This window comes from Rhipicephalus sanguineus, chromosome 2, assembly GCF_013339695.2.
Source record: "Rhipicephalus sanguineus isolate Rsan-2018 chromosome 2, BIME_Rsan_1.4, whole genome shotgun sequence".
In the NCBI taxonomy this organism is placed as follows: Eukaryota; Metazoa; Arthropoda; class Arachnida; order Ixodida; family Ixodidae; genus Rhipicephalus; species Rhipicephalus sanguineus.
Window position 1 is genome coordinate 10,924,604 of NC_051177.1, and position 24,348 is coordinate 10,948,951.

At 51.0% G+C, this 24,348-nt stretch overlaps 1 protein-coding gene across 1 annotated transcript; it reads right to left on the reverse strand.

Moving 5' to 3' along the window:
- Positions 1-15,988: 15,988 nt before the first annotated feature.
- On the reverse strand, positions 15,989-23,636 carry LOC119381044 (uncharacterized). Its single transcript, XM_037649035.1, has 4 exons — positions 23,570-23,636; positions 19,262-20,517; positions 18,061-18,129; positions 15,989-16,117 (listed from the first exon to the last, which is right to left on the reverse strand). Exons 1-4 carry the CDS (start codon positions 23,634-23,636, stop codon positions 15,989-15,991), a joined length of 1,521 nt encoding a protein of 506 aa, XP_037504963.1.
- Positions 23,637-24,348: the final 712 nt, after the last annotated feature.

The following is a 24,348-nucleotide window of genomic DNA, read 5'->3' on the forward strand; positions in this document are numbered from 1 at the left end:
ATGCAACAATTTTGAATTAATCCTGCAATAAATTAGAAGAATTACTGCCTTTCCAATCGCTTGTCACATTTTTTTTTACAGAGTAAATTGATAAGGGCTCATTACAGAGGCTGGAGTTGGTGGTGATGCTGTCCGCCGCATCACCACTAATGAGACAGAGGACGGCGCGTGTATAATTAAGGCACACACGCGCGCGCGCGTACTATGTGTGCTTCACCGCAATATACTCTGTGCACTTCACCGCATGACACAACTGTGTTGCGGCAATGTTGACTTTTAGAAAGACGTTTAGGTGTCGGGAATCTAAGATAGACAATGCTCCTAACAATAAGATTTCTATTTTATTTCCCTTTTCATTTGTACACAACTACCTAAAGAGACACTGCTTAGAAAACCGGACGCCGGGTGAACGCCTGTTCATTTCCCGTCGCTTCCAGCTTGCGCATTCCATATCTGTCACGCGCAGTTACTCAAGACAAAGCTTAAATAAACGTGTTGGTCCAAGTAATTCGTCCAAATGACAGTCCAACTGATAGCGATCGATCCTCGATCACGCAACACACGCACTTCTACCACACATCCACGCACGCCACAACACTAGTTGTGCATCAAACAGACATTCACAAATCGCATAACACATGGCCTTAATTTCATGCTCGTACAGCTCGTTATCATTGCTTATAGATTTGGCGGCCAACATTTCGGGAGATTGGCGTTACCTGCTAAGCACCGCGGAGAACCTCCCTCCGCTCATAAGCGTCCACTGAACACGGTGATATCGTAGAACTGGCAGAACTAACAAAACGGCAACGACATGCAGATGAATCGCTTTCTACAACACTCTTACACAATGCGACCACGTAGTACGTCCCCACGGGCAGAGGCGGTTCTCGCTAATGCAGACAGCTCACTGTCAAAACCTACACCAACAACCAGCACGGAGAACAAACTACTATAGAGTTTCTCACAGTTAGTGGGAAACTCTATGGTTACCGTACCAACCGTACCCCGTAAACCGCCTAAAAAGTATTTCTAGCCCAGCGATTCAGCGATTCTACCGCCACCTACTTATACACTTCAAGCCAAGTCAAGCCGGTTTTAAGCGGCTATATGGGTGCGCCGAACGCTTTACCCCACCTTTCGTTTCCTGCAACCCGGGCGCAGCAACGCCGGCCTACAAAATAAACACGGAGGCGTGGCAGTACATCCAGCCGCACGCGAATGGCCCATTTGAACCGCGACAGACGTCACGGCTCTGCATTGACCAATCGCGTGCGGTCACGTGCGGTCACGTGTGGATATTTTCAGGTCGAAATGGACGAGCGGGACAGAGAGAAGTCAGCTTTCACATGCCAAAGGGGACTTTTCCAATTCAGGAGAATGTCTTTTGGCTTGGTGGGGGCTCCTGCTACTTATCAGAGGCTAATGGACCAAGTTCTGGGAGATGCAAAGTGGCAGCACGCCCTCGCATATCTAGACGACATAGTGGTTTACTCGAAGACGTTCCATGAGCACTTGCGCCACTTAAGAGACGTTCTAGAAAGGCTGAGGTCTGCGGGCATCACTCTGAACCCGAACAAAGCTCAGATAGCGGCGACCCGAATAACATTGTTGGGATTCACGCTTGACGAGGGTCGCATTTTGCCGAATAAGGGTAAGCTCGAAGCAATAGTCAGCTATCCGTCGCCGAAAGACATCGGCGAGCTGAGGCGCTTTCTGGGGATGGCGAACTTCTATCGCCAATTCATTCCAGACTGCGCGGCAGTGCAGGCGCCTTTGACAAAGCTCTTGAGGAAAGGCGAGCGTTGGGCTTGGGGTCAAGAGCAGGAGGCCGCACTGCGTCGCCTCACTAAGTTGCTGGCTAACACGGCTGAACTGCAGCTACCCGATTTGAACAGGGAGTTTGTGATTCAAACAGACGCAAGCGACCTGGGTTTAGGAGCAATATTGCTTCAGGAGCATGGAGGTGCCCTCCGACCGATTGCGTTCGCGAGCCGTTCGTTAACGCCGGCGGAGAGGAACTACTCGGTAACAGAGAAAGAGTGTCTCGCGATAGTTTTCGCTCTCCGTAAGTTTGACTATTACATCGACGGAGTGGCGTTTGTTATTGAGACGGACCACATGGCACTCACGTGGTTGAGGCGCTTGAACGAACCAAGTGGCCGCCTGGCTCGTTGGGCATTGCTTCTGCAGCGTTACGACTTCACCGTACGCTACCGCAAGGGCAAGAACAATGCCGTGGCCGACGCACTATCGCGTGCTCCAGTCCGTCACGAGACTGACCCGGAACGGACTGAGAGCGAGACACTCGAGGTAGCGCTAACGGAAACAGTAGAACAAACGTCAGTTCAAGGCACAAGCGTGAACCACGTAGAGGCTGTCGTTAGCGCGGGGATTGTTTTCAGCAGAAGGGAGCTGTTAGAAGCTCAGCAGAAAGATCCGTTTTGTCGAAAGGTGTTCGACGGGCTCTGGGAGCCGGGTGGCGAGGCCACCGCGCACACGGGGGCAGCTGGTATTGCTGTCGGTGCGGAGCGCTCGGCAACAGCTGGTAATGCTGTGAGCGCGTTGGATTCTTATCTGCTGGATTCTGATGGCGTCCTGCTGAGGTACATCCCATCCGACGATGACACAAGTGAGTCATTCAAGGTCATTATACCGCGCAAGTTGAGAGGAGCACTGCTTCGCTACTTTCATGACTCGTGCATTGCTGGGCATGCGAGCGGCCCTAAGACTTATGCTAAGTTGTGTCGCCTCGCTACCTGGCCAGGCATGAAGCGGGATGTGATTCGTTACGCCCGTTCATGCCACGTGTGCCAAAGCGTCAAGCCCCGAGGCGGACGACCGCCCGGCCTCATGCAGCCGATCAACAGCCAGATTCCCTGGCAAATCGCGGCATGTGACGTAATGGGACCGTACCCCACAACTCCTAGCAGAAACAAATTCTTGCTGGTGGTCACGGATCACTTCACTAAGTGGGTAGAACTTTTCCCCCTTAGAAACCTGACGGCTCGAGTGATCTTGGATAAGTTGATGGAGGTTTTCACCAGGTTTGGTTTCCCTGAGCAGTTGATAACAGACAACGCGCCTTATTTTACTGCGAAGGTGTTTGTTGACACGTGCGCCGCGCTTGGCATTAAGCACAAGAAAACAACCACCTACCATGCTCAGTCGAACCCCACGGAACGAGTCAATCGCAACATCAAGCACATGCTTGTCGCGTTCTCTGAAAGGCACAAGGACTGGGATACCTACCTTCCAGAGATCGGGTTTGCGTTGCGATCGACTGTGAACCGCTCGACTGGGTATGCGCCTTCTTTTCTAAACCTGGGGAGAGAACTGCCGAATCCGATGGAGACTGTACTCGCGGATCGCAGTGGAGTGCCAGTGGCGTCATCAGCACGAGCTGAATACGCAGCGCAGTTGCGCGAGAAGCTAGCGGAAGTTTTACGTAAAGCACGCAGTAATCTCGGCACTGCTAGGGCACAACAGAAGGCGCAGTACGACCGCTCGCATCGGAACGTACACTACGAAGTGGGCGATCTGGTGCTGCGACGCCATCATGTTCTTAGCGACGCTAGCAAACAGTTTGCAGCCTCGCTGGCACCGAAATGGTCCGGGCCGTACCGAGTGCGAGAGAAGGTTTCCTCGCTTGTTTATCGGCTCGCGAACATGAAAGGCAAACCGAGCGGCGGACCAGTGCACGTATGCGACTTGAAACGCTACGTGTCACGGGAGGAGCATGGGGACGACTATCAGTCCCCCTCCGAGCCGCAGGCGGTGGCTGAGAACACTCGAAACCGAGTGAAGAGCCCCGAGCCGCGGTACTTCTTGCGAAACAGGCGGAGACAACTCTGCATGTTGGATAAGCAAAAGGGAAATAGGTGCCGCCGGGACGGCTTGGAGAGGAGACCGCCTCCTCACGGCGAGCCCACACCCACATTACGTCGTCGTTGTCGCAGCCCCACCATCACCGGCAAACATCGCCATGGACGCCTGACTGGAGGTCGACTGGTACATCCCACCGCCACTTCCACGCTACCCCATCACCCCACCACCCGGCCTTCACACAAGAGGCCCGAAGGCCAATGCCAACCCAGGTGGGAGAGCCAGCTGCCTCGGGGCCGCAGCCACCGGGACGTGCCAGGCTTGCGTGGACACCCCGATGGTCTATGCTGCCTCAAGGCCAGGGCGCAGTACGCCGAAAACCCCAAGCCCCGCCAGACCGGAGGAGCCCGAACCATGCTGGAGAGGCCGCCTGGAACGAAAAACTTCACTGACTCGCTCCTCTCAATCGCCACCAACGACCAGAGAGGCGGGGCCCAAGGAGGCGCGGTCCGGACCACGGGGCGGGAGGAGCAGGCCAGACCTGCCGCAGCAGTGACGGCGGAGGCGACGACTGGGGAAGCCATGACGCAAGTGGACACGGCAGCGAAGACCGCAACGAGGCCGGTGGTGGCTACTTCGGAGGCAGCGGCGACGCCAGTGGGGGCACCGGCGACACCCACGGCAGAGGGCCGACCGCAGGAGGGCACGGACCTGGACCGATCCGTCCTAGCCTTCCTCGATGAGGAATAACAAAATATTACCTCATGGTGCAGTCTCTGTCGTCCGAGGGCTTTCTTAAGGGGAGGAGGATGTGGGAGGGCACGCGCGCCCATTTCCTTTCCTTAAGGCAGGCGCGATCGCGAACTGACAGCGGTAGCCGAGGGACCACTAGGAGAGGAGCACCATCGCCCTTTCCGGACAACCCCTTCTTTCCCGTCACTCCGCGCGCCAATCCTCGCTTCCCGGCTCGCGGGAAAGGGAACTCGCACTGCGAGGGAAACAACCCTCGTGGTGGGGAGGGAGACGGGAGGTGAATAAAACAACCGGGGAGACGAGGAGACGCTCTCTCGTGCCCTGCTGACCTGCGAAGTAACACCTCACCGCCCGAGACCCGCCAGCCGATCATCGACCGAAGGTGTAAGCGTTACCCTTTGTTTTCTACGAGAGCGGACTATCCCTCTACGCGACATTTACGCGTTATTGCTAGCGTAGCAATAAAGTGTTGTTTGTTGTTCTAGCCTGTTGCCTTATTCGCCCGAACCCGTCGTAGCTGCGATGACGCGCGCTACGGGAAGGGGACGTTGAGACGGTACGACTATTTGCGGCTGGGACCGGAGCTAGGCTTCTGCACCAGCCGTGCATAGAGCGGACCCCCCTCAAAATATAGAACCTATCTTGTAATAGCGTGGTACATGTACCGCGCTAGTACAAGCTAAGTTCATGGATGACCAACTCGCCCGAACTACAACACTTCTGAAATATAGAACGTTTGAGTGAAGTGCCCTTGGGGGGCACGGCGGTCGAACCGAACCAACACATGCTCAGACTTATAACTTTGGTCGTCTACCAGTGTCTACATGATCGAGTGCACCCAGCGAGCACCGATATGACAGAACGAAAGCATTAGAACCAGAAGCGACATGTTAACTCGCACAATGACGAAGTGGCTCGCCTTGGCCAACGTACAGCGGTGATCCGTTGCTTCCGTCGTTCGTGCTCAGGAGGCCTTGCGGTAAGTAAAACCGTGTTCCGGGCGCGTTTTTTTAGGTGTTTGAGCACTCCACTCCACATCAATTGTTATTCGACATCCCTTGAAGTTTCGGCCACCACACATACGACGAACGTTGCTTATTTCACTACGCAAACGTGAACAACGCGGAAACACACGTACAATGACGTGGGAAACCACGGCGGCCGTCTGCTTGCTTTCCCGAGAGTAATGACCGAGTTCGCCCCCTATGGCGCTTCCGTCGGCGCGCACTAGGCGCATATGGTCATGACAGCTACCAATCGATGATTTCGAACTGTCCAATCGCAGACGAGAAAGACAGATTTAGAGCCGCACTGCGAGCCAGCGGAAGCCACTGCCGCAGCTACATAGTCTGACAAAGACAAGTAGATGCATCGTGAACCAGAAAAGGTACTGCAGTAGATAACTAGTACGCGCGTTCTCTTGGAAACAGGGAGTGACGTGCTGCCGTCTAACGGCTGGCGAGAAGCTGCGTAGCTCCGCCGCTCATAGGCTCGTGTGCAGGGGCGTAGCCAGAAATTTTTTTCGGGGGGGGGGGGAGGTTCAACCATACTTTATGTATGTTCGTGCGTGCGTTTGTATGTGTGCGTGCCTATATACGCAAGCAAAATTGAAAAATTTCGGGGGGGGGGGTTTGAACCCCCCCAACCCCCCCCCCCTTGGCTACGCCCCTGCTCGTGTGTCCACTCTTGTCATTTTCTGTTACTCTATGGTTGCGCTTCACAGGGGCACAAATACGATGCACACAGCTCAGTCGAGCACGAAAGCATTCTACGCAAACTTGTGCTCTGTCGCCATTATGTGATGGCGATGACACTGTGTCTGCGTCCCCTGACGGGAGGTTATTGCCAATGCGGTTTCGGTTTCGTTTTCACGCACAGGCAACTTTCGAACTCGATTTATAGACGATTTTCCGCAGCGGCGCACGGGCGCTGCCATGTTTGATCACGTGATCGTAACTGGCCTTCCCCCAGCCATTTGCCCCAGCCAACGCATTGGGCCAACGAAGCGGCCGTGGCCGTACTACACAAGCTGGTTGCAGCAGGGTGTAAGCAAGTCAGATGCTTGCGCAGCAAAACATAGTTCTACATGTAATCGCCTCAGAGTTGAAAACGTTGAGACACTTGCGTATGGTTGGTACGTACCACGCCACAACGATAAGGGATATGTTTAATCTGCGTCGTATTTATGGAGTATGTCTGTAATTGTTGTAGTAGCAACCGCCAGTAGCTGGGGTTACAAGCCAACATGGCAGCACCCATGCAGACGCGACACCCCGCTTCGATCCGAACTCGCGCTTGCTACTCGCCCACTGTCCTCACAGCAATAAATAAATGGCAAAATCGGCCATCGCTTTGTGTCAGCTCACGCTGGAGAAGAAACGTCAGGTATGCTTTGTCTTTATTATTGCGATCAGCTGTGTTTATTTAGCCATGCCTGCTAAGCCTTGTCTCGGACAATATGAGAATGAATCTTGGAAATACTGCAAAATACCGACGAGTACATCGCTCTCGAAGCTTCAGGATGCGATTATAAAGCAAATAAATGCGTAGGTTTTGAACTTACGGGCCACACAGCGCAGGACGACGACGTGATAAATTCGAGGCAGAAGGAAACTACATCCACAGGTGCCGCCATGTTTACTTTTCCGGCGCTGCCGTCTACCGTCTGCGCCGTCTGCTTGCTTTTACTCGTGTGTGCGCAGACGCTATGGGAACGCCGAGCAGACGACGCGACGCGGATGGAGACATATTGAGCAGCGCTGCCAAAGGCAACGGCAGGGGGATGGCCATGGAGACGGCCACGGTAGGGGGACGGCCACGGTGCGGTGGCGCCAGTGGCGCCATCTTGTTTGATTTAATAAACCAGCTGCGGAAAATCGTCTATAGGGAGAAAGATGCGCACTGGATTCAATTTTAAATGCGAAGCATTTCTTAGCGAACCTCTGGCACTTTGAGCGTTTCTATCTACGTATCTATCTATCTATCTATCTATCTATCTAGCCGCCTACGTCTGGGTGCTCTCGTGATCGCCTCCTTAACTTGGTGTAGACCAAAATTAGCTTGGGAGGGTAAGAGGACTTGACGAATATGACTGTGTGGTCATGACATGAATAACGTGAAAATCCAGTCGCGTGCGTCGTCAACCCCTTTCCTCCAGACACGTGTGGCACATACCCGTTTACCACCGGCCGCGGTGTACGGGTATGCGCCACAGGTGATTACAGTCTATATCTACCCAGAAACGGCGCGAACAGACATTGGTTATTTAAATGCGAGAGCGTTAAGAAAAACCGACATCGGCAGCGTTGACCCGACGAATGGAAAGAATAAAAATTAGGATCCAAGCAGGAATCGAACCTAAGCATTCTGCGTGGCAATCAAGTATTCTACCACAAAGCCACGCCAGGTCTACAAACTGGTTTGGAAAAACAGCCTATGCAGGCGTGATGTCGGTGCAGCGTCAGTTTTGGTGGTTCTGCTGGGTATCTAATTTTACAAGAAAGCAATAAACACTACATATGTAGTCTTACAATGCAGGCGTCATATCAGATTAACGTCCGTGATCCCAGTGTTGGCTCCGCTTTTATAGCAGTCCAATAAGCATTACATTTGTATTCCTATGATTCAGCAAGCTATATTGAAGCATTGCTCGACCCCGGATGAGTACATTAACGAAAATTACGTATGATATTCACATCATCGCAGCGTAAAGTGCACTTAGTCCGTCAGAACGACGCAGTGTCCTCTTCATTTCTTACGAGGCTGGGCGATGACCTCATGCTGACCGAGGATAATGACAGATTGATTGACAGCCGCTTTGTAGACTAAGCTACGTAGGTCACATACGCCCAGGTAGCCTACGAATACGACAAGCACCATCCACTGATGTTGGTCTACATAGCCCTATCTGGGCCTACCAGCCTCAACGGCCTAAACCTCACCAACGCGATGGGTGACTTCAGATTCCGACATGTCGCCGGCTCTATAGACAGACAATTTGTCGACGAAATGATCGAGGCGTCCACGATTTGTAACAGCTGTTATATAACTCATACTTCACTACACATGCACCCCTCGGCACCGCGATCGCGACCGGATTCGATAACAAGTCATGAGCAGCGTCTAGTGCTCACTGATCACGGTGGTGATGACCTTGTTCAAGAACTGTCAAGAACTTCTTCCACGCATGCACATGGGTTCGTGAAACGTGCGTGCTTTCTCCAGGATAACGGACAAGTACAAGCACTACATATCAGCTTACCGCTTCTGGTGTTGGTAATACCCACGTTGCCGCTGGCAGCGTTACCCAACCGTAAACAGCTGGTTTATAACACATATGCCGCTCTTCAGCATATATGTGTGCGTATAAAGGTTATACAAATCTTTAGCATCATTTCGTAACGTTTCGCTCAGTAAAAAAAAAATTACGCCACAGTCACCTTCCCGCCGCATGCTTCGCATAACATCGACTCCCACGGTACGTGGGATCTGCCGAATTTTTTTGAAGTTGAGGATGACGATTCGCTCATACCTCTTTCTACTAAGCAATGCTGCCGTTCGCTGGCATTTTCAAAAATAATTTAATCTACCTTCCTTGGAACAGCACAGGGTCGTGTCGTGGGCTTATTCAGGTGGTCTGTACCCCTTTTCTGGCCAAGGCTGATTGCCACTGCCTATATTCTTAGTTTTTCGATTATACGACGCCCGGATTATACAACGGTTTTGCATGGGTCCCTCAAAGTCATATAATCGGGGTTCCACTGTAAATAATTTTCTGGTTATGACCTGTGACGATGCGCATTGCCATGTGTAAGAAAGCTGCTGTTTCAGCTTATGTAGTGAATACACGTTCATTTGTGGACTCCTTCACAAAGTCATACATGAATATCCTTTGAAGATCCATAATAGATTATAACTTGTCTGTACGTCACAACTCCAAAAATGGATATCCACTATGGTATCTCTAATGTACATCCAGTGAATGTCCCCCACTGGCACTGGACGTTGGGCTCTTGCATGGATACTGAGCGGATATCCGTGGTTGCTTGGGAGGTGAAAGGAAGAAGGCATGCTGGTCTTTTTCTGTTCACGTAGAGCGATAGATATGACAAGTTTGAACATGTTTAACTTAGCGCAACGACGACGAGGACGCAAGAGTGTCTTGTGTCCTCGTCGTCGTTGCGCTAGGTTAAACATGTTCAAGTATTATCACCAACTGGCCCAGCTATCAGTTCTTCTACAGATATGACAAGAGAGGAATAAAAATTCCAGTTTCACTGCAAGGCTATGCAATGAGTGAGATAGCAACAAATCAAGTAAGGCTGGCAGCTAACTCTTCTAGATCCAGTCTCGCGTAACTCTACAAAATGTTGCTGTAACAGAACACAGGCACTCCAGGTAGGAAAGGAGATTTCGCTCAGTCTCTTCGCATTGAGAGCGCAGCATGTAGAAGGCTATACGAGCCGTCCGCTGATGCCCGTCGATATAGCGATTTTGATTTCTTAGAAGTTAGGACGAAATCATTGCACCTGCTGTTGAAAAAAAAAAACAAATAATGTTTCCTATTCTTTGCTCGGCTTAATTATCTATTGATTTCATTAGTTGTGTCTAACAAAGAAAAGAACCCATCGAACAATTCCCCATCTTTCGTTAAGATTACGACAGACACTTCCGTTAGCCCTAAAGTAACAAGCAACTGCAAAAACGTCTAGCTTTGTCATTTCATTACTATGTCTCGCTTTCCTAAGCTTAATTCGTTTCCTTTGCGTTGCTGAATTGTAGGATCCTGAGAAGATCATCACGAAATCGTGAGAACGGAGAAAAAGTTTCCACCACAATACGCCTACGAAAGATAGAAAGAGCTTTGTTCACCATAACTTGATCGGGCGCTCTGTTCCTTAGGACTTTTATAAAAGAATAAAGTAAGAATTACAAATGTAGATCTAAACGATCTGATACGCGTGGAGTGTTTAAACATACACTAAAAAGGTCATAAAATAAAGAGAAAAAGAAACGGCAACTCAAGATTGCAGTGAAACACCGAAACCGAAACGATAGCTCTTTTGTTTTGTTTCAGCGGCGACATCTTGAGGGAAGCTGTGGAACTAAGTCGCGGGCTGAAAAAAATAGAAAAATTACACCATCTCTCGCTAAAGGGGACCATGAGGCGATGCGAAGCCGGAGCACTTGCACGATCGCGTTCCGTTGGCGTTCGCTCGGCATGCTACCGACCTCGCGTCATGGAACGCGAAGAGGAACGCTACGCGCGTCGTGTCTTCCCTCTAGCCTGGCTGTTCATTCTCACAGGGCGAGTGGGGAACGCGGTCGACAGGCGCGCGAGACGGGGGCAGCGTAGGAGAGGAGAGGGGGAGGGGACGCGCATGTGTTGGCGCTCATCGTGGCGTTGCGCAGGAGAGAATTTCGGCATGTCGAGCCCGCGTTTCAGAGGAGGAGTGGAGAGGGGAAGTGGAGAGGGGAGTGGAGAGGAGGTGTGTGGATTGCGTTTGCGCATGCGCAGTAAGGGTGGTCACGCCGCACACCACCACCACCACCGGTTTGAACTCCGCTATAAAATGCTTCGCATCTAAAAAAAAGATGGTTGATCCCTCCGTCATAGCAATCGGAATAACACGAAAGTAAAGCGTGCCCTTACAGAAGTAACTGAATGTTTACTGTGTATACATTGATATAAGAGAGTTTGCACAATGTATATTGTTGTCTGGCAGCTATAGCACCGTTTAGCGTGGATGCACCCACTTTGATGATTGGTGGTACATGTCCATCCCGACCACTAACGTCCATAATAAATGATTACACAAAACCTTGTGGTAGCTGTAGTAGTTAACGGTGAAAGCGTAATCAGAGAACGAGGTGTGATAGCCAGAAGAGCGTCGCATATTGGAGGCAGAACTTGGTCGCCATCCCGCGGCATGTTGAAATGTGATTGAACACCACGGCCGGACTAGAGGGAAACAGAAAGCGCGTCGTGCCGCCCCCCCCCCCCCCCCCCCCGGCCGCGATTTTTCTCGAGGCGAGCGCGTGAGCGGGGAACGCCGTGTAGCAGCCAGGTGAGGCAGGCGCACGTCGCAGAGCAATAGACCATTTTCAAGCAATCCCAGAACCCCCCGCGGGCGCGCGAAGCACTATGGGAAAAGTGTGTACGGCGAGCCCGCCGGCTGTTCCGTCGCTCGCTGCTCGTTGGCGCTGTGGGAGCACCAAACGAAACAAACGCGTCGCTGATGGCTGACTATTATTAAATCCTAAATACTACACGTCTGAACGCACCTGCATGTATCTCTACGTATGAAATGCGAAAGGAATGATGCAGTCAGTGTAGGTGTTACCGAGCGGATGTATACCGGATGTAGCAGTTAAGCGGCATGCGAGTTATCACGTGCCGATACATGCAGTCTAAACGTGCTATTGTGAGCAATGTGAGCTGGAACACCGAATTCGTATTTATTCAATGATTACTTGTTCACAAGCCGCTATGGCATTATGCCATAGCGACTTGTGACCGGTTTTAACCAAACTGTAGAGGTGTTATGGTGTTCAGATATAAGATGATTATTTGATTTTATTTGACAAGTCACGCGATGCACAAAGAAGTGAGCACATTCTAAACGTGTTTAAAGAAAAAGGAAAAGGGATGGGACTAGAATTCACTTGCGAGATGCCTTACTCTGATAATTGGGAGTTTCTTGATTCATGCCTTTAAGTTTCACTGCGGATCATGTCTGCGGGCAGTATAGTCCGCGTTCAGCGAAATCGGTGTTTAATTTCGCGTCGTCGCATTAGAATATTGTTAAACGAGGAATCGTGATGTCATTGTTACGCACGGCATTGGAAAAAAACTTGCGCACATATAAGATGAGCAATAGTTTCCAGCTGCAAAGTAATCGCTTTAAAGAGGCGGGATATCCTGCGTATCCTTGCATCGGTTTGCGAAAATCGGTTCTCATGGCAAAGAAATAATAATACGGACGTCCTACATCCGTGAATAATGAAGAAACTAGAAATATTGCAGTTATTCCACATATTTATAAGAAGTCGCATGGCCTGAAGAATTTAGTGAAGCGATGTGGGGGTGAAGGTTTTGTTTGCCGCCCCAAATAAGCTTAGTCGCATTAATGTCGCCAGGGTTCTTCAGGGGGCAAAGAAAAATGCGGTCAGAGGCATGCCAATTGTTTTGTCAATTGTGTAGGAGTTCACCACAAATTTCTTTTTCTTGTATCCACATGTACATTGGCCAGACTGGTCGATGTATTAACATGCGCCTCAGCGAGCGTCGAAATTCATTTAATGGAGCCGTGTCATCTTACATCGCTATGTCAGTCATGCAAATGTAATCCCATCTTCGAAAGCACAGTAATTTTGTACCATCAACCTAATCAGACAACGCGAGAAATTTTGGAGGCATATCATGTCACAAACAACGCGACACGATGTGTCAGTCAACCATCTCAGTCATTAAAACACAAGGAATTCAACTTTATTAATCGACCGTGAACACGCGCCTTGGTTCTTTGACTATTTGTGCCTCATTATGGCATGCGCAATGCACCCCCATTTTTGTATATATGCTTTTTTTAATAAACTTTCAGTAGTGGGTTAGTGCTAGATGGTTTGTGCGTTTTTTTCCTTGTACTGCTTTTTTCTTTCTTTGTTCTAAGTATTATTCCAACTTGTAGTTATAGTACCAACGAAGGTTAGTAGGCAGTTATCGTTCTTTACATATATGGTGCGAGCCACGCAATGAATGTATCTCATTTCCCCAAATGTCGACTACACGATGTCCATAGACGTTGATTCCAATTAAATGCATCTGCGAATCATACACCGCTCCTGCACTTCACAGGCAACCGAGTTGTGTTTTTTTTTTCGTTTATGCCGTAAGGCGCACCGGCGCAAAAAAAAAGTAATAAGTAAAAGGTGCCGCTTCTGAGCCGCTCAGCTAGTGCAACAGTGGGACAGATGGAAATCGTCGAGAGGCCGTCGCAGCTAAACACTGAAGTTCGTGATTGAATTGCACAGTCACATGTTGCACCTTGCCAAATTCACTGCGTCTAAGATGTCCTGGCACGGCGCAAACGCAAAGCGACAGCGCGAGGCCCGCGCGCTCGTCGCGGCGGCTGCTGCGGCGTACACACTTTTCCCATGAGCGCTTGCGCGTCCGTTGGTGGCGCTCGTGTGCTTGAAAATGGTCTATTTTGGGTTAGTATTAGCGTGACGATATGAGCGAGGCCAACGCTTTTACGACGCTTGGGCTCGTAAAATCGCCACCTCGCAGTGTGAGATCGCCTCCTCGCGGTGTGTTAGAGGGGTACTGACACCTTTTTTCGAAGGTGAGTTTGCTCTCCCATATATTCAAAGACGGCTCTGAGCAAATGTGCAGCTCACCAAATGCTGGTAAGATATTTTATTTTGATATTAATGTCAATTTTTTCATAGCGAACCTACTGACATCGACACTAGCTTGAAGTCAGGCTACAGTACTAATTCTGGTGACTTCACGCAGCAGTCTGGCTAGTTGTAATGACGTCAGGTACCAAAACTTCCAAGATGGACCCTCGTGCGTCACCAAAACATTCAAAATGGCTGCTTGTGCGTCACCAACGGAGCCACGGTGCGGAGCGGCCGTGGAAACGTCACTATATATTGTGCGAGCACGTGACGAGAAGCTCATACCATGTCGTGACGTCAGGGTACAGTAGGAACCGAAACTAGCTTTTAAAAACATACTGTAATGACTTTTTCAGTGTGCACTCGCGCTTAGCACTACGTTTTCTAGGCTCTTGAGGGCTTGGCCTTTCATTTGACGCAAAAAAACGACAACTGAAAATTTTCGTGTCAGTACCCCTTTAAGGCATTGACAAAATAGAACTTCGATTGAAAACGCGCCGAATGGGACGGACGTGTAACGCGTTGCAGGTGTTAATAGCGGAGGCCACAGTAATGACGAATTACTTTACCGCTCCCAGAGGGAAACACCACCCCGCCGACCGGTAGAGTGGTAGATATAAAAGGTGCGTTTGTAAAGCATCTGGTGTCTGTGACCGTGGCGCAGTGGACAGGGTGCCCGGCATCTGTTGCGGACGGATCGGTCGTGGGTTCGATGCCCGTTGACGGAACTTTTTTCCTTTGCCACTCATCGTGCAAATTTTTTAACGTCATTTCCGTCACGGAAATACGTCACTGAAGTCTTGGTGTACCCCGGCATAAAACACTTTCGTGTTTAAAAAAAAAACAGGTGATTCGATGCCAGGATGGCCTGGAATCGAACCGATGACGGCGCGGTGATGCCGCGCTCAGAGAGAGAGAGAGAGTGGTTCGTGAAAGAAGAAATAAAAAGGGACGCTATTTTCTGCCTCCCGTCGTGGGGGCACGGCTCAGCGCCCTTAGGGATGGGGAAGGGGAAGTAAAGATGATAGAAGAAAGAAGATAGAAAGGAGTGGGTCGCGTGGAAAGAGTGTCTTGTCAACGAAGGCGGGAGCTCGCAGCCAAAGCGTTCATCTATAAGGCGGCGAGGTCCGCAGAAGCCGCAAACTCGAGGAAGGCTCGCAGGGCTTGTAGCTTCGACCGTGTGGGAAAAAGGAAGTCCTCCACCGTTGTCGCAGGGAGGCCGAGCAGGCGATAGCGGCGAGCCATCAAGCATCGTTCAGTGGGCAGGGCAGGGCAGGGTTTCGTCGTCACCGCATCTGCGGCACGCAGGCGATGAGCAGCGATTCTTGGAAAACATGCGTGCCGCAGGCCAAGCGCTGCCGGTCCGTGGGCGAAGCAGGAACCACCGCTCGCGTCTCTCCAGGCCGGTCTCTGGTAGGGGAGGCGGTGGTTTGCCGCTTGCCACCCGCGTGTCAGGGTGGGCCGCTGGTGGCAGCTGCCGCAGTCGTTGCTGGGAGTACTCCGACAGGGCTACCGCCTTGGTGACTGGGGTATCGCCGTGGTGTGCTGCCTTAGCGGCGGCGTCTGCCTCCTCGTTCCTAGCTATCCCAACGTGCGAGGGAAGCCAGTGGAGGGACAGACGCACGCCGCTAGCTTCGATGGTGGTTAGCTTGGCGTGCAGTAACGCCACGGTATGCCGGCTTGGTCTGGCTCTTCTAACACCGTGGTCTGGCTGCAGCAGCGCTTGTCGGGCTAACCGGGAGTCGCAAAGGATCGCAACGGGCAGCTGCGGTGGCATAGCAGCGAGGTAGTCGGCTGACAAGTGAAGGCCAGCTAATTATGCTGCAGTGGAGCTGGCGTGGAAGGGAAGGTGGCACCGGATGGTCGTCCCATTCGTTGGTAATACACAGGCAGCCGCGGACGAGCGGGGGCTGTCCCGGACAGACCCGTCCGTGAACACCAGGAGATGTCCCCACAGCCTGTCGTGGAGTTTCGCCACGGCTGACTGGTGGAGCTCGCACACCGGTGTTCACCTTTTGCTTAGGTTGTCCAGCTCCAAATGCACGTCCAGAGGCTGCTGGTGTGGTGGAGGGGGCTGGATAGGACGCGCTCCGAACGTGAGCAATAAGCTCACTCGGCCACGGACGACGCCTTGTCGCTGGTGGTAAGCAAGGGTTTATCAATTTACCACAAGCATTTGAACGACGGCGTTTCAAAAAACGCGTTAGGGAACAATGTTGTGCCAATTGCGGCGAGTTCACAATAGCTTCAAACGAAAGCTGAGTGTCAGGACTACATGTGATTTCCTGACCATTAACATAACTTGCTTAGTTTTAACACAGTGAGCGTTTTTGTCTCGTAAAACAGGCCACATTTTTCGTAGTTTCCATAGACTCCCATTGTCTAATCTTTAACTGCTCTGGGAACAAAATTAAAGCTTACTGCAACATGATCGCTGCAGTTCTCTCGTGCGTTTAGGTTCCCATAAGCGTTCTGTGGTCAGCGTTTTTCATCATTCACCCTCTGCACTTAATTATTCGGGAAAAAACTCGCTAGTTCCATTGAAAACGCGCTAGTTTCGCGCCGCGGCTGCCAGGGGCGCTGCCTGTTATGTGGCACTAAAGTGCCAGTGTAGTTAACACATGTGGATCCGTGGAACAATCTTAGGGATTCCTACAATCGCGTGTGTACTGTATCTAACAGTCACGAGTGGTCAACACGACGGTAACGTTCGAGTTACGCAGTGCATCAGTGAGGACATCCAGCGGCGGGGGACGGTGTATGGACGCTATGAGGTTAACTGGCGCGGAAGAATTCAGGCAGAAGCCATCGTTGCCGTGATCGAACGTGATCTACTTCTTCTTCTTTGCCTCTACTCGCTGGCAGCGTTTATTTGTACATCATCTTTTTTTACATCCTGCCCCGCCGCGCATGTAGTGGGCATTTCCAGGTGATGCAGAGCTTGAGCGGGTCTTTTAAACACTTTTCCGTTCTGTGTTTTTATGGTGTAAGCCCGCACCAGTCCATCACGACCAGGGTGTACTTCTAATATTCGGCCTAGCGGCCAAAAGCACCGGTTCCTTTTGTCGTCTTGCAGTAGTACGACCTCGCCTACTGTTAAACTTCGGTTAGGTCCTTGCGGATACCGATGCAGAGACCGCAGTTCCAGGAGATACTCCTTTCTCCATCTTTGCCACAGATGATTCAGTAGTCTTTGACGATACTCCAGCTTTCGGATAACACCATTCCTAGTAGTCTGCGGCCAGGTTGAAGTTTCACGTGGGCTAGGATCCGGATGAGCCAGGATGGAACTCCCGGTGAGAAATTGAGCCGGGCACACCGGTGACGGTTCCCCTGCCTGCGTGTACGTGTATGTCAGAGGACGAGAATTGATAACAGCTTCGACTTCTTGAAGCAACGTCATCAGTTCCTCGCTTCCTAGACTGCTTTTCCCGAGAACTTTTCGAAGAGCTGACTTGATCGACCGGATGAGCCTTTCCCACCAGCCACCCCACCACGGGGCGTTAGGCACAAGAAACTTCCATGATATTCGATGATTGGCGAGAAATGCAGCAAACGGGGATCCATTGATAAGCTTCCCTATGTCACGTAGCTCTTTGCTTGCCTTCTTGAACGTCAATGCGTTGTCCGAGTACACAGTAATAGGCACTCCTCTGCGAGCAAGAAACCTCCTGAAGGCAAGTACAAAACTGTCTGATGAGAGAGAATCTGCCAGTTCTAGATGTACCGCTCTTGTGGTTGCGCAGGTAAATAGCACAATATAAACCTTGGTACATTGGGGTTCCCTCTGGTTGAGTTTCATATATAACGGGCCTGCAAAATCTATGCTGACAACTTCAAACGGGCGAGACATAGTAGCTCGGTCTTCCGGCAGTGGGGCATGTTCCACATTCATGGGCTTTGTTCGGAATCGTTTGCAAAGGTAACAATTGTTGATCAACTTTTTTGTTTCCTGGCGTGCATGAACAATCCAGAACCGCTCACGAATTACTGTCAGTGTGGCTGATACTCCACCATGCAAAATGCGGCAATGTGCTTCCATGATCACCAGTCTCGTAAATTCATGGTTCTGAGGCAAACGCAGTGGATGTTTTTCTTGAATTGAAAGTTGAGCTCTCTGTAGGCGTCCGCGCAGATGAAGTTGTCCTTCTGCATCCAAAAATGGATGCAAGTCATGAAGAATCGACCGCCTTGAGATCGCGCGTTCGTTGGAGAGTTGCTCTATTTCTTGAGAGAAAGCTTCTCGCTGTGCTCTTATTATCCAAAACTTCTCGGCCATATTTAGCTCTTCTGCAGAAATAGGCCCCGTATGTGGTGCACGGGTGCGCCGCGTCCTTTCCAAAAATCTGTAAACCAACGCTGTGACGCGAAGAAGCCTGGTCAAGCTGCTGTACTTCTTGACGTTCATGACATCTTCAAGGGGTTCTTGCGTCTGTAGCAGTAGTTCTGTCTGTAGAGTTTCTGGTTCGTAGCTGTTTTCTTGGGCGGCAACCGAAGTGATCTCGATGGGCCAAGCGGTTTCAGGTTGAACTAACCATTCTGGGCCATTCCACCAGTTGACGCTTTCCCGAAGCACTGCCGCTGATAATCCCCGTGTTAGATAATCAGCTGGGTTCTGCTCCCCAGGACAATAACGCCATTGCCCTTTGTCGGTGCAGTCGGCTATCTCGGCCACTCTGTTTCTCACGAAGGGGCTGAGTTTATCTTGCTGTGCCCGTATCCAGCTCAGAACAATTGTCGAGTCCGACCACATTATATGTGAGAACTGAACCGTGTCCCATGACTTCCTAAGGTATTTTAGTAGCCTTGCTCCAACAACTGCACTCATTAGTTCCAACTTTGGCATGGTCAAGGCTTTTATGGGTGCCACGCGAGACTTAGCCACGACAATCTTCGTACCACAACTGCCATTGCGGTCCACCGTTCTAAGGTACACGCATCCTCCATAGGCCCTTGGACTAGCATCCACGAAGATATGGACTTGCGTCATGGTGATATCTTCTTTCGGATGACTCATGACGTAGCGCGGTATCTTAATAAGGTGTAACTGAGCAACTTCAGTACACCATTCTTTCCACGCCTTCTCGATTTCCATGGGTAACTTGGAATCCCACGGTATCCGTAACAGCCATAACTTCTGAAATAAGATCTTCGCTATTATCGTGAAAGGCGAAAGAATACCGAGAGGATCGAATATTCTGGAAGCTGTTCTTAAGATGGTCCGCTTTGAGTCCTCCTTGACCGAAAGCAGGAACCGCGTGACAGACTTTGAAGAACATGCCAAGTAATCATCTTCGGTGTTCCAGTGCATCCCTAGAATCGTTGCTGAAGTACTGTCCAATCCTTCCAGGCACTCTTCGCTTTTCGAGAACACTTCCTGGAGTTGAGCGTTGTTTGTCTTCCACTTCCGAAGGTTCATCGCAGCGCCTTCCAAAATCGACTTTGCCTTCTCGTACACGTCTAAGCCTTCGTCAAAACTGTCGGCTCCTACGAGCAGGTCATCCACGTAGAAACTCTGCTTCAGCGTCCGGGCCAATGTTTTTTGCTCACTGCTTACGTTGTCCAGGTGGTGGTGTATCGTTGCCATCAGCAGAAAAGGGCTTGATGTCGACCCGAATGGCACACGTGTCATTCGCCATTCGATAATGTTGTCGTTTTCACCACGGGGCACGTTCTCGAACCATAGAAACCGAAATACATCTCGATCCGATTCCTGTATTTCTATCTGCAGGAAAGCTTTCTCGATGTCGGCGTTGATGGCTATCGGGTGGCGTCGAAAACGAAGCAACACTCGAAGCAGATCCGGGTTCAGGTTTGTACCTTTGTCCAAACAGTCGTTCAGTGACATATATCCCTTTTCATGGGACGAGGCGTCGAACACTACTCGCAGTTTCGTGGTGAGTGAGTCTTCTCGTACAACCTCGCGATGCGGCATGTAGTACACGGCATTATCAGATTGTCGCTCCGGCACCACTTCAGCATGTCCCATTTGCCAGTATTGACGTATGGTCGTGTCGTATTTCTCCATTAGGCCATCATGCTGCGAGAGTCCTCTGACGAGCTTATGGAGCCGGTTAATTGCTGTGTCCCGATTGTCGCCTAGAAGATGCTTGCGATCTTCTTTCCATGGTAGGGCCACCGAGTACCGGCCGCCTGACTTCCTAACGGTCTCCTTAAACTGTAGAATGTTCCGGTCAGCGAGACATTCATTGGAGTCAGTAATGCCCATAGACTCGAGTCGCCAGAAAGACTGTAGAATTCCTGCAGTCGATTCCTCTTCGGTTGCATCCACACGCAAGACACTGACAAGCAGGTGAGTGCCACAGTCCAAAAGGGTCTTCTGACTGATAGGTCCTTGTACCGTCCAACCAAATATTGTCTCCATTGCCACCAGACCTGGCACGTCTGGACATCGCACAACTTCACCGGTGATTGTTTGCCACATATAGTCAGAACCTATTAGCAGACCGATTCCGGTGTCTGGTGCGTCCTTAGGCCGGTAGTCGTTCGCGAGCATCTTGCCTTGTCTCTTTAATTCTAGAATGAATGCATTGTTCGTTGATGGTATAGAGTCACACCGTGGCAAATGGCAGGGACAACCACAGCTTCTATGCGAAGGTCAACCTTCTTGTCTCTGCTTCGAAGGTCTATTTCAACAACGTTCCGCTTTTGTGCAGCTGAAGAGCAAGTGCTTCCGAAGGTATTCAATGCCAACCGGGTCTGTCTGACCACCTTCAGGTTAAGCTTACTGGCCACATCTTCCTTAATGAAGCTTCTTTGGCTTCCGCCATCCAGAATACCTCGAACGAATTGCCTGCTGTCGTTGTTGACCAACTGGGTGCTGAATGTCTGAAGATAGACCGCGTTGTCCCTAGGTGGTTGGCTAGTTGATGATACGTCTTCGCAGGACGAAAGAGCATTTGAAGAAATGCATACGGTGGCACTTCCTGGCGTTCCTGCGGTCGTCGAAGCCCTCCTGTAATTGGGGTCGCACATGCTGGAAGCGTGTCTTCCGCGGCAGGAACTGCAGGTAAGCTTAACGCGGCAATCCTTCGCTCGGTGGCCTTTTGACGTGCAGCGGAAGCACCGGTTGTCTTTCTGCAGCTGCTCCTTTTTGACTGCAAGAGGAATATCAGCGTTGCAGCTGCGCGTCCCGTGCTGATCAATCTCGCAGAAGAAGCACTTGAACCTTGGTATAGATGTGGTATGCAATACGGATGCCGCTGGGATGCCACAATTTCGTCGGTCCAAGCGATCCTCCAAAGCAGGTCTCTGATGTGGCAGTTCGTGCTGCTCTCTACTTTCGAGCTCCACTCGTAAGAATAATAACAGGTCATTTAGCTCGGCATCCGACGCGGCTGACGCCTCTGCTGGTGCACTCGACGAGGAGGCTTGAGCATAACGTACTTCGGTGGGCCTTGTCAAGGCGCGGTGCCGTTTTTCTCTTGTGAAAGAAAGACCGATGTCCCGCGGTAGAGCCTTCTGCAAGATATCGATGAGCATAGCTGAATACGTCAGTGTCGGCACGTTCAGGGCTCCTAGGCAGCGAATATTCAGTTGCGTGGCATCATACAATCTTCGCAAACCGCGGATGTCGTTGGCGGATGTCACCCTTGGGAGATTTCTCAGCGCCGTCAGATGGTGCTGAATAATCATCGTCTTATCGCCGAATCTTTCCTTCAACATATGCACTGCGTCGGCGTAGCAAGATTCGGTCGTGGGCAAGCCCGCGATTGCTGTTGCTGCGTCACCGTATATGAAACTCTTCAGGTAGTAGAATTTAGTGGATGGCGTCAGGTCGTTGTTCAGATGAATAAGCTGTTCGAATTGCTCCCAGAAGCCTGTTCACTGTGCGATATCTCCTTTGAATGTTGGGATCTGCAGCTGCGGCAACCGGGGTGCCATAAATCTTGCGGAAGCCTCGTGCCTGAAAGTCGTTGCTGCGCTTTCACCGCTGGCAGCTTGCGCATGGCCGGCCTGTGCTCGTTCCATTTGGGAAAGTCTGCAACCTATCTCGGCGAGCATGCTGACCGCTTCATCTTGGTATTCCGCTACAGCTGTATACTCCTCTTCGATGCGTTCAGTCGGAATATACTGCTCATACTGCTGGTTAATCTGAGACAGCTCATCGTTGCTAGCGGAGAGTCGTTGCTTTACGGCTGTGAGCTTCGCGATGTCGACGCTAGCGGAGTCTAGTAAAATTCGAGCTTCTTGAATAATCTTTGTGTTCTGCGCGCGTCGTGCAGATCGCTTGCCTTTGAGTCGATCCATTGGGAGAGCAGTGCTGCTGCCTGATGTCGTTGCACCAACGCCGATCCTCGCATCCACGATCCGTCGAATCCTCACCGCCCGCGACGCGAAGCGAAAGTAGAGTCCTGTTCGTCGTGCGTAGAGGGAAGACTTGTCCGCACGTGGGTTTTCGGCACCAAAATGTATGGACGCTATGAGGTTAACTGGCGCGGAAGAATTCAGGCAGAAGCCATCGTTGCCGTGATCGAACGTGATCTACTTCTTCTTCTTTGCCTCTACTCGCTGGCAGCGTTTATTTGTACATCATCTTTTTTTACAGACGGAGAGTGAAGTGCTGATTCTGGGAGACTTTAATGGCCACATTCAAGAGATTGGTGGATTCCTAGACTTCAATGGCGACCTCATGCAGTAATATACAAAAAGGCACAACCTAGAAGTAGCCAACCTTCGGCCAGATTGCGAAGGAGAATTTACATGGTGTGCCAGAAACAGTCGGACCTGTATTGATTATGTACTTGTCTCATCTCGACTGGCACGTCAGGTCAAGCACATCAACATTGATGAGGTGGGAGACTTCAGCATCGGGAGTGACCACAATAGGATCAAGCTAACTATCTGCTCCTCCGTGTGGTTTAAAAAAGAGCGACAATGCCGGAAGCCTGCGCAACGATTCCTGCGTGAAGCGGCGTACGAAGACATTGCCCAGGAGTTCGAGAACAGACTACAGACCTCCAAACCTATCAAGTATAAAGAGTTCGTGGAGGAACTGCGACGCTTAATGCGGAAATACGAACTCCACTACAACTCACGTGGAGGGGTGCGACGAAAAGGATGGTGGGATTAAGAGGTGCGGAAAGCCTTGGAGGAGCGAAAAGAGGCAAACCGCCGGCACAGGAAAGCAGTGAAAACCCTTTCCGCAAGTGATGCTCCCCAAGCATGGCAGGAACACCTAAACGGCAAACAGGCTATGCAGACAATTTTCCAAAGCAAAATCGCCGAACGCAACAGCCGACAACTCCAGTCTTTCACAGCGGACGGACGCAACGGAGCCAGGGAATTTTGGACCAACGTGTCAGCCCTGAGTGGGAAAGCCAAGGTACCACGAATTCGGCACGAGGATACGGGACAGCCAGTATCGGACATCGGTAAGCACCTAGCAGACCACATGCCTAAACTGTACGATTTCAGCAATGGTGAACCAAGATCAAAACAACTGACGATAATCCCATCAACGAATAGCGCCTGAGCAATAATGTGAAATGGGAAGTGACCCGTCCAGCTCTGGACAGAGCGATTAAACGCATAGGAGCACACACCGCCCGAGGACTGGACGGCATACCTGCGGGGCTGCTCAAAGGCTTAGGAGACGAGGCAAGGCAGAAGCTGACAGATATCTTCTCGGGCATCATGGCAGGAGAACCGATACCAGAGGATTGGCTATGTGGCTGAGTGATCCTGGTGCCGAAGAGAGGAGGAGATGCAGGTTTGCTACGTGAGTACAGACCCCTCACAGTTACAAGCGCGCTATACCGAACTTTTCCACAAATCTTAAAGACATGAACGGGCGGCTGGGCAGTACACGACGACAAATTGACAGAGCTACAGAATGGTTTTTGCTGCAGACGGCGCCTCGAGGACAATGTATTTCTGCTCACCCAGGCTATCGAGATAGCACGAAAGGAGAACGGAGGACTATACACTTGTTTTCTCGACGTCGCCAAGGCGTATGATAGCGTACCGCATGGCCCTTCGTTTCACTGCATGACGCAGATTGGCATGCCGAAGAGATGGGTCAGTCTACTGCGCCGGCTATACACAGACAGTACGGTGGTGGCGTGTTTTGCCGAAGCCCGAGCCGAACCAGTGACGGTGAAGCGGGGTCTCAAGCAGGGATGCCCATTGTCGCCGCTGCTGTATATGTTGTATACAGCCACCCTCGAGAGGACGCTGCTGGCGGATGGAGGTGGATTCTCTCTTGCTCACTCATATGACGGAGCACCAGTGCCCTGGAGGCTTCCGGGCTTGGTATACGCAGATGATATTGTCCTGATGTCTGACAGTCTGGGTGACCTGCAGCACCTCGTTTCATTATCGGCAAAACACTTGAGCAACCTCGGA

What these genes read in the sequence shown, in the direction of transcription:
- LOC119381044 (XM_037649035.1), bottom strand. Translation starts at nt 23,636, where the DNA reads ATGCCCGAGAAGATATCTGTCAGCTTCTGCCTTGCCTCGTCTCCTAAG. An exon ending in GCCTTTGAGCAGCCCCGCAG is followed by an intron (nt 20,518 to 23,569) that starts GTATGCCGTCCA and finishes CATTCATTCTAG; the next exon opens with AATTAAAGAGACAAGGCAAG. An exon ending in TCAAGAAAAACATCCACTGC is followed by an intron (nt 16,118 to 18,060) that starts GTTTGCCTCAGA and finishes GCTTACCACCAG; the next exon opens with CGACAAGGCGTCGTCCGTGG.